Genomic DNA, 10,127 nt, shown 5'->3' with positions numbered 1-10,127 from the left:
GTACTTGGCTTGTAGTAGTTCAGTTAGTTTGGTCTGTTCTGAGTGGCCTGGTGTGTGTCCTTAACTAGGGCCCATCCTAGAGCCTCGGGGACCAGAATCCTTGTGTCTGGCAGAATTCACCATCCTGTGGAATCTTGTGTGCCCCCTTGTTCTTTAGCGAAGTTTTCTTCATCAGGTGAGTACGTAGGGTTGGTGGGCAGGCTTGGGGCCAGCAGAGTTACAAGAAGAGTCAGAGGTTTTACTGGTCCCAAGGCTGCCTGTCTGGCTTGTAGGTCAGCCACCCTATTTCCCCTCACTTCTGGTGTCCTTTGTAGTGTATTAATGCCACTGCCTTGGGCTTCCATATAGCCTCTAGTAGGGCTAGCATTTCTTCTTTGTTTTTGATGGTTTTTTCCTCTGAGGTAAGTAGTCCTCTTTCTTTATAAATAGCTCCATGTACATGAGCCGTAGCAAAGGCATACCGGCCGTCCGTATAAATGTTGACAGTCTTTCAGTCCACCCATTCTAAGGCCTTTGTCAAAGCTATGAGTTCTGCCTTCTGGGCTGAGGTTCCATGAGGAAGGGCCTGGGCCCAAATAACCCTATTGAGAGTGACCGCGGCTGCCCAGGCATACCTGACTCCATCGACCATGAAGCTGCTGCCATTCAGATACAGTACCTCCTCCAGATTCTGTAGGAGGACATCAGTGAGGTCCGGTCGAGCGGTGTGGAGGACGTCCATCATCTGTTGGCAGTCATGTATGGGCTTCTCTGGCTCGCTATCAGGTAGCAGCATCGCTTGGTTTAAAACTGTAGCCTTTAAAAATGTTATGCCGGGCTGGTCCAAAAGTAAGGCCTGATATTGAACTATGGGGGCATTTAACATCCATTTTCCCAGAGTTCCACAGAGTAGTGACTCCACTGCGTGGTGTGCCACTAAGTTTAACTCCTGCCCCAAGGTTAGTTTGTCTGCTTCCTTTACTAACAAGGCTGTAGCTGCTACTGACCTCAGACAAGCTGGCCACCCAGAGCCTACGGGGTTAAGTCTTTGTGAAAGGTAAGTGACTGGCCAGGACCATGACCCTAATGTCTGGGTGAGCACCCCCTTAGCGACTCCCTGCTTTTCATGTACAAATAACTGGAAGGGTTTAGAGATGTCTGGCAAGGCCAAGGCTGGGGCCATGGTTAGGGCAGTCTTAAGTTTGTCAAAACCCGTTGTTCTACTTCTGTCCAAGCCAGGGGCTGATTTCCTCCGGTACAGGCATACAGGGTCTTGGCTATCTTGGCAAATCCTAGAATCCACAGCCTGCGATATCCCACCACTCCAAGGAACTCTCGAACCTGGTGTTTTATGGTGGGGGTAGGTATTTGCAGCACTGTTGGGACTCGTCTGGGCGCCAGTGCCTGGTTGCCCTTCTCTATGATATAGCCCAGGTAAGTAACTTTCAGTTGGCAGAGTTTGGCCTTTTTAGCTGAGACCCGGTAATCCAAAGTCTATAGGGTTTTTAATAGTGACTGGGTGGTCTCTTTACAGGCCTCCTGGGTTTTTGTAGCCAAGAGTAAGTCATCCACATATTGGAGTAGGATGCATTTGAGGAACTCAGCTCGGAAGGCAGCAAGATCTTGGCTAACTGCCTCATCAAACAGAGTGGGGGAGTTTTTGAACCCCTTAGGCAGTCTTGTCCAAGTGAGTTGCCCCGAAACCCCAGTATCAGGGTCAGTCCATTCAAAAGCAAATATGGGCTGGCTAACAGGGGCCAGTGGGATGCAAAAGAATGCATCCTTGAGATCCACAACAGTGTAATGGTGGTGTTCTGGGCCCAAGAGACTTAGGAGGGTGTATGGATTTGGAACCATAGGGTGGACAGTTTCCATTCATTTGTTTACTTCCCTTAAGTCCTGTATGGGCTGACAGTCCTTTGTGCCTGATTTTAAGATGGGGAGCAAGTGGGTATTCCAGGGGGACTTACAGGTAGTAAGTATCCCTCCTTTTAGGAGTCTTGTTACATGTGGAGCAATTCCCCATCTGGCTTCATGGCTCATGGGATATTGTCGTACCTGGAATGGAGTTGCCATTGCCAATAGCTGGACCACGACTGGGGTACGGTGACTTGCCAAGCCTGGGGAATTTGTCTCGGCCCATACTTCCAGTACATTCTCTTGGAACTGGCGGAGGAGGTCTGATGTTGGTGGTTGATCTGCCTTTGAGCAGCTTTTCCTGTGTGATTGTCTGTGTGTGTATCTTCCTTAGGGAAATAGATATTCAAGTCTTTTGCCCATTTTTAAGGAGTTGTCTGATTTTTATTTAGTTTGTTGTAGATTTTGGGAGTTTTAAAATATATTCTAAATTTTAGTCTCTTACAAGATCGATGATTTGTAAATATTTCCCCCATCTGAAATTGAGATGGGCCTTGAGTCATATAAAAGTCATAAAAAGGTAGAAGTGGGGGTGATCTGGAAATCCCTGCTGTAATCTTTTTAAGGGAATCTACTGGAAACTATTAGTTTACGTTTTAAATAGAACCATCCCTTACTTAGCACTAGAATAGCAAGTCTTCAGAGTCTTGCTCTGTCACCCAGGCTGGAGTGTAGTGGTGCGATCTCAGCTCACTGCAACCTCTGCCTCCCAGGTTCAAGTGATTCTCCTTCCTCAGCCTCCTGAGTAGCTAGGATTACAGGCGAGCGCCACCATGCCTGACTAATTTTGTATTTTTAGTAGAGATAGGGTTTTTCCATATTGGTCTCAAATTCCTGACCTCGTGATCCACCTGCCTTGGCCTCCCAAAGTGCTGGGATTACAGGTGTGAGCCACCATGCCCGGCCGCCATTCATTTTTTAACAGAACTTTGAAATATAATTCAAATACCATAAATGTCACCCACATACAGCGTACAATTCAGTGGTTTCTAATATATTCAGAGGTCTGCAAAAATTACAATTTTAGACATTAATATCATTTATTGACATTCTTATATGCATATAGATGTAGATATATGATTTTAATATCTTGAATATTATAGTATTTAATATTGTACTTTAATATCTATCTGTCTTTATATTGCTGTTCTGTTTTGTTATTCTGAATGATGATGATCTTTATGTACCTTTACATAGGTTTAAAATAAACCTTTTTACAACTCAAGAAATTTAATTGTTTCTAGTAAATCACATAAAAAACACATATGCTATTGTTATAAAAATTCAAATACTGCTTAGGTCTATAGAATGAAATGTATCGCCACCAGCTCCCAGCCCACTCATCCACATGCACTTACACAGAGACAGACATGCCCATATTTTTACATAATGTAATTCTGCTTTGTGTGTTGTTCCCTGACTGGCTTTCCCATATAAAATATAATTTGGTGATACATATCATAAATACATATAGGTCTCTTTCTGATTTATAGCTGCATCATTATTCAACAGGGTATTTTACCAAAATTTGGTAACTTTTTCACTGTGGAATTTTTATGTTGGATTCAGTTATTTGTTATCGTTACCTACACTGAACCGGGTCTGGACCTCACTTCCCTCCCTTTGGTGCCTCCCAGCATCCTCACCCTCTTTGAAGAGCAGGGGTTCAGGTAAGTTCCCTGGATGGTGACTCGCAGGGGCAGCTCTCCTCTCACCTGCAGCAATGACTGCCCTTCCCCATCTCAAACACACAAGCTCAGGCGTGCGGGACTGGAGCCCTTGGGGACGTGTGGCCCGAAGATTTAGGACGTACAGGGCTCAGGGCGTGCAGTGGAATGAACTGGGCTTCATCTCTGGAAGGGGAAAGGGTCATCTTCCGGGTTCACCGCCGCATCCCCACACCTGGCACAGCGCCTCCTGGCGACTAACATCGGTGACTTATTGAAAGTACTAAGAAAGACCCGAGGCGAGGCCGAAGAGGCCGATTTCGAGCCGCCACGTGGAGAACCGCTAGGGACGGTGAGCCGGGCCTAGCGGTGGTCGCTGGAAAAGCTGTTGGAGTCGCCCACGGTTCGGTCCCGCAGGGTGGAGCTGAGGCAGGCGGTGACGTCTCTACTCGGGGCGGAGCCGCGGGGGGCGGAGCTGAGGTAGGCGGTCACGTCTCCACTCGGGGCGGAGCCTGGGCTTCGCAGGGAAGAGGCCTGGCGCCGGCGGTGACGTCACAAAAGGCGGGACCGTATCCGAGAATTCAGGCACGTAGCTCAGCGGTGTGGCGGTGCGTGCGTCTGTGTCTCTGCGCGGATCTGCTGGTCCTTCTGCCATCATGCCGATGTTCATCGTAAACACCAACGTGCCCCGGGCATCTGTGCCGGACGGGTTCCTCTCCGAGCTCACCCAACAGCTGGCGCAGGCCACCGGCAAGCCGCCCCAGGTTAGTTGGGAGGGGACGGGAAGAGGGGGTGCCCACTGGACGAAGGGGTCCTGCGCTGGGGGCTGGGGAAGCGACTCCCGAAGGGGGCAGGGACAGGGCGGGAGGAGGAGGTGTCTAGGGCCCGAAGTGGACGCCGAGGCCCGGCGAGGTAGCTGAGGCTCGCTGACCGCGCCCCTCCCCCGCAGTACATCGCGGTGCACGTGGTCCCGGACCAGCTCATGGCCTTCGGAGGCTCCAGCGAGCCGTGCGCGCTCTGCAGCCTGCACAGCATCGGCAAGATTGGCGGCGCGCAGAACCGCTCCTACAGCAAGTTGCTGTGTGGCCTGCTGGCCGAGCGCCTGCGCATCAGCCCGGACAGGTACGCTGGGGCGCGGAGGGGCGGCGGCGCGGCGGCGCGGGGGGCCAGTGGGGGAGGAGGCGGCGGTGGCGGCGGTGCCGGGCCGGGGACTGAGCCGCTCGCTGAGTCTAGCCTCCTCCACCCGCAGGGTCTACATCAACTATTACGACATGAACGCGGCAAACGTGGGCTGGAACAACTCCACCTTCGCCTAAGAGCCGCGCCCAGCCTCTCCCCTCGCTGTCTGCACTGACCCGACCCGGGAACCCGCCTCACCCTGTATTCTAGGCCCGCCCGCCTCCACCTTCTGGTGGGGAGAAATAAACGGTTTAGAGAAAGTTTCTGCTGTCACAATGGCTACATATTCACGCATCATGGAGGCATGACAGGGACATCTCACATCCTCAGAGGCGCGGTTAATCCAAGGAATGCCGTGGGAGGGGAGGAGAGAGCAGGTGGCCTGTGCCTCCACTCAGGTCTTGAGAGAAGCAGGGGAGTCACACTCCACTCAACTCGGCCTCCCAAAATGCTGGGATTACAGGCGTGTGCAGCCGCACCCAAACATAACGGAAGGCTTTACAGATATGTCTGGCAAACACGAATGGTCCCAATGGAAACCCCACGGCTCATTTCCTCAGGGAACTGTTGTGGTGAGGTTTGGGTGGCTGAGGGGAGCAGAACCTAGGCTCAGGGTTCCGGGGTGGACAGAGCCTTATAACAAATAACTGCACCTCCCCCATCCACCTGCCTGCAAACTCTCCTTACGTTCCCTAACACAGCTGTTTGCAGTGAGTTGCTCTGGGTGGGAGAATCTTTCTGTCCTCTGGCTACCCTCTGCCGGTCAAGAAGGCTGAGGAAGGTTGGGCTGAAAGAAAGGTCTAGGCCTAGAAGACCTCAGATTCCTTCCCAACTCCAACTCCTCCTCCCCGTTTTCCAGCCTCACCTGTGGCACCCCATGTGCTGACCCCTAGGTAGAAGGGATTCAACTATGGGTTCCCGTCCGGAGTCGCGAATCTGCCTCGGGCGGCAAAGTGCCTTAGATACAGAGTCTGCAGCCCAGGGCAGGGTGCCAATTTCTCCTCATCTCTTCATACCCCAGAATATGGAAACACACTGGGGCTTTCCTGTTGGAAGGTAGGAGGGAAAGGCTGGACAAAAGGGCTGCCAACCCAGCCCTGACCCCACCCGCAACACCATTCCAGCCTGGCTCCCCTGTGTCCCGGCTCTGCACCAATTCCTCCCGAAAACCAAGGAACCCTGAGGCACTCCCGAAACCTGCAAAATGAGGTTAAAGGCCTGCTAGGCTGTCCGTCCATTGCAAACAGTGGCCCTGAGGGCAGTGAGGGTCACCCTGTAGGCCAGGAGTCTTTATCAGCAGGTAACATGGTGCCACCAGAGTGATGGAGAACAAGGCCGCATTATAGGCCCCACACCTGTCTGTCCCGCACCTCTAGGTTTTAAGTGTTACTTAGAAACACGTTTCCAGGGCTGACCCTGCAGGTCCCAGGGCAGTCAAACTGTGTGAGGAAGAGACCCCCCACCTGGTGGGCGGTGGAGCCCATGCTTCAGGCTTGAGGTTTCCTTCTTGGATGGGAGTACCTGTGGTATAAGAGGCACCCTCCTCGGCCCTGGTCTTTGTCACATCCCCTGAGCTCCTGGGTCCCCCCAGCCCCAGCCTCCAAAGGCCTGAGGCTGAGCTTTGCCCAAGACCCGCAGGTTCCCCCCACAACAACCTTTTTCCTCCCCTTTGGGCCCCACACCCCACCAAGCCTTGGCTGGTCCCCCAACCCCTACCCCACCTCAACAGTCTTCAGCTGTGCTGCCCATAGGGAGAGCAGGGGCATGGGACCCCGTGAGCATCTAGTCCAACTCCGTCATTTCACAGATGAGGACACTGACCCCAGGGTCCAGGGCAAGACCGTACACTCAATGCCATGCCCCCTACAAGGGCCCTGTGGCCTCACATGAGCAAGTTGGAGTCTCTGAGGGCCAAGGAGTTGGGCAGGGCAGGCTGGGCACCTGCTGTGTGAGGGCAGGAGGGTTGGTGGAAGATCTGCCCTCCAAAAACAGGTGAGTGTCTGAGGTTCTGTGGCCCCCTGGGGGCATCCACAAGGTCGTGGCTCCTTTGACTCCAAGGACAAAGTGGGTATCTATGTGGGTCAGGGGCCTACCTATCCACTCGCCCTGCCCAAAGTGTTTCCAAGACCCCTGGGACTTAGAACCAGCCTGCCTGCTGGAGAGGGCAGCTGCTGCATCCCACACCTGCCCCCATTGACCCCTATCGCATGGCCAGCCTTGATGGCAGTAGATATGGTGGTAGGGAAAGAGACAATGAGGAAGTGTGGTCAAGTATCTACTTAGAAGTCTCCAGATGGAGCCGGGAAATGCTAGGAGGCCAGTGAGGCCGGTGTGTGCAGCCAGTGAACCGTATTCGGCCCCTGGTGGGATGCAACTGAAATGCGTTCCCAGTGAACTGCTCCCCCCAGCCCCACACTGAAGGGCTGGCTCTAACCACTAACAGGAGCTAGCAGGGCAGGCAATGGGACAACCCTACTGCCTCTAATGCAGTAGATTAAATGAACACAGGACCAACCCTCATATCAGAGTGGTTTTCCAGTTACCTGGGAGAGATCAGCTGATCACTGGAGCTTAGGAGATTTCCAGGATTTCTATAAAGCCCTCTTCTGCCATCTCAGTCCCTTTCCAGGCTGAGCAGTGGCAAAGCCAAGTCTTAGTCCTCCAGGCCTGGGCCTCCCTGCATGATTTCCAAGGCTAATGTGGGGGACAATGTCAACCCACCAACCAACTGCCCAGATTTTCCCTCCTGGCGAGTGAGGCCAAGCCATTTCATTTCTGTGTTTGAAGCCCATGTAAAAGAGACAGAGGTTGTCAGTTTCAGAAACTGACTCTGTCCCTTTAGCCATGGAACCTCAGCCCTCATCTGGTTACCATGGGGTCTGGACTCACAGTTTAGCCCCCAAAACAGCCAGATAGGGCACCAAACTGAAAGGTTACGAATGAGAAGCCTCATCCCCCATATCCCTCAGCGACTTGGCTTCTTGTGTACCTAGCTCTCTTCTCAGCTTAATAAATAGGTAATAGATTTACATGGCTCAAATTCAAAGCATGCCAAAGGGCTCCAGAGAGAAGGCTATGTCCTGTGGCCTCCCTCCACAGGGTAATCCTCTCTCAAATTCACCAGATCACTGCCTCCAGACAAGGAGACACTGGATCCTCTTTCATCATGGTCGCTTTCTTACCCTTCCCGAATTCCTTCCCAAGCATAGCTATATCCCTTCCACTGCTACGTAACCATCCCATTTTAGTCGGTCAGGAAGATGGTTTCAAGATATCACGCATTCTCCTTGGCTGCAGCACCCAAAAAAGCCTTCTTCCCTGCAGTGATTGGCTGTGCGGCAAGCAACGGGACCTAGACCAAACCCCTGGGTGCTGCCCAACTGTCCCGTCCCTCTAAGACCGTGCCAGACACTGGCCCATACTGGGGGCTGTGGAACAGATTACCCCCGGCTCTCTAGAATTTGTTTTCTCAAAAAAAAAATAAGGCAATAATGTCTTATAAAAAGAGGTGAGTAACTTTAAGCCTATAAACCCCAACCATCTGTAAGAGCACCCCATCTTACAGAAAAGCAGGAGTGAGAGCTACCTGCTGAGAAGAGTCTGGAAAGGAACCCTGTTTCCAAGAAGAGTCCCTCATAGCATGATGGGATGAGTCCTTAGTGAACTGCCAACCAAAACGAAAAACACAGTACCAAAAAAGAAGATTCCTGCTTTGGAATCCCTGTACTGCCATATCAGAGTATTGAGAGGGCACATCTCTTACATTGACAGTAAGGATGTTGATGACTATTAGTGAATAAAAAGCCAGAAGAAGACATGAAGGACAAGAACTTACACATTTAACATTTTGGCACAGGTCAAGTAACTACAATAGCCTATATACCAGACAGACAAGACAAAATATATTGAGAATACATGCGAAAAGTATTGATGCAGAAATGGATATTTCTCAGAATAAGATACGACTTTACAGATACCATACAGAATATATGATCTCATGCAGACACAGGAGATGTGGTAGGGGTTGCGGGCAAGCAATAGAAAATAAATTTCCTGGCTGGGTGCAGTGGCTCATGTCTGTAATCCCAGCATTTTGGGAGGCCAAGGCCAGGAGTTCAAGACCAGCCTGAGCAACATGGTGAGACCCTGGTCTATATTTAAAAAATTTTAAAAAGTTTCTTGTACCTAGAAATGAATCCAAGATGTACTCTAAGGAGAACCTCTGTAGAGAAAAGTAACACCTTTAAGGTCATTGGAGACCTAAATAAATGAAGAGACTGACCGTGTCTCTGGATTGGAGATAATATTGTGCTGGTAACAGTTCTCCTATCTGGTTGATAATTCAGCAAAGTCCCAGTTGAAATTCCAGCAGATTTTTCTTTTTCTTTTCTTTTCTTTTTTTTTTTTTTTTTGAGACGGAGTTTCGCTCTTGTTACCCAGGCTGGAGTGCAATGGCGCAATCTCGGCTCACCGCAATCTCCGCCTTCTGGGTTCAGGCAATTCTCCTGCCTCAGCCTCCTGAGTAGCTGGGATTACAGGCAGGCGCCACTGTGCCCAGCTAATTTTTTGTATTTTTAGTAGAGACGGGGTTTCACCATGTTGACCAGGACGGTCTCGATCTCTTGACCTCGTGATCCACCCGCCTCGGCCTCCCAAAGTGCTGGGATTACAGGCGTGAGCCACCACGCCCGGCTCCAACAGATTTTTCTATGGGAATTGACAACCTAATTCTAACATTTATATGAAACTCTAAATGACCAAAAAGAGTCAAAACATTTTCTTGAAGAAGGCAAGGTGTGAGGACTTGCTTTCTCAATGTCAAGACTCATTGTCAAGCTATACAATTAAGGCAAAGTGGAATCAGAACATGGCAAACAGACCAATGGAAAAGACGGTAATCCAGAAACAGACCTCTCCACACAAATGGACACAATATCAGACTGGGGTAGCACTGAAATCCACGTGAAAAGAAGAACAATTCAACCAGGGGTGCTGGGAAGCTGGCTACCATGTAAGGAGAAAGATCAAACTGGACCCTGTTTAAATCCCACAGAAAAGTCAGTTCTATGAAGATTAGAGCCATAAAGAAAAGACCACACAAAGATCTTAGAAGATGATATAGAAGAAAATCACCTCTATGATTTAAGTAAGATAAAATAAGTGCACACAATAAGGAAAGATTTACACACTGATATTAGTAAGACATCAAAAGAATAAGAGACATGCTACAGTTTCTGCAAGTCATCTTAATGCAAGTAAGCCCCCACATTGGGGCTCAGCCTGAGAAGGATCTTGGCTTTGCACAGGAAATAATTTGGGAGTGACCCAACAGAGAAAAGTGAAAGCAAGTTTGTTAGAGCAACAGAGCACAGAAAAGTGGGTTCC

At 50.4% G+C, this 10,127-nt stretch overlaps 1 protein-coding gene across 1 annotated transcript; it reads left to right on the top strand.

Moving 5' to 3' along the window:
• The first annotated feature begins 4,028 nt into the window (after nucleotides 1–4,028).
• Nucleotides 4,029–5,003, top strand: MIF (macrophage migration inhibitory factor). The gene is made up of 3 exons (XM_012454120.2): nucleotides 4,029–4,327; nucleotides 4,513–4,685; nucleotides 4,813–5,003. The coding sequence occupies exons 1-3, from the start codon at nucleotides 4,220–4,222 to the stop codon at nucleotides 4,877–4,879; spliced, it is 348 nt and encodes a 115-aa protein (XP_012309543.1). The 5' UTR covers nucleotides 4,029–4,219; the 3' UTR covers nucleotides 4,880–5,003.
• Nucleotides 5,004–10,127: the final 5,124 nt, after the last annotated feature.

The sequence above is a fragment of the Aotus nancymaae genome, unplaced genomic scaffold (genome assembly GCF_030222135.1).
Source record: "Aotus nancymaae isolate 86718 unplaced genomic scaffold, 86718_ANA_hifiasm-v0.15.2.pri h1tg000210l, whole genome shotgun sequence".
Taxonomy (NCBI): Eukaryota; Metazoa; Chordata; class Mammalia; order Primates; family Aotidae; genus Aotus; species Aotus nancymaae.
The sequence above is the reverse complement of the archived record's forward strand: the minus strand, read 5'-3'. Positions and strand labels throughout refer to the sequence as shown.

Excerpts from the sequence above, each read along its gene's own strand:
- MIF (XM_012454120.2), top strand. The coding sequence starts at position 4,220 with ATGCCGATGTTCATCGTAAACACCAACGTGCCCCGGGCATCTGTGCCG. Across the intron at positions 4,328-4,512 it reads CCACCGGCAAGCCGCCCCAG|TACATCGCGGTGCACGTGGT; the intron begins GTTAGTTGGGAG and ends CCTCCCCCGCAG. Across the intron at positions 4,686-4,812 it reads CTGCGCATCAGCCCGGACAG|GGTCTACATCAACTATTACG; the intron begins GTACGCTGGGGC and ends CTCCACCCGCAG.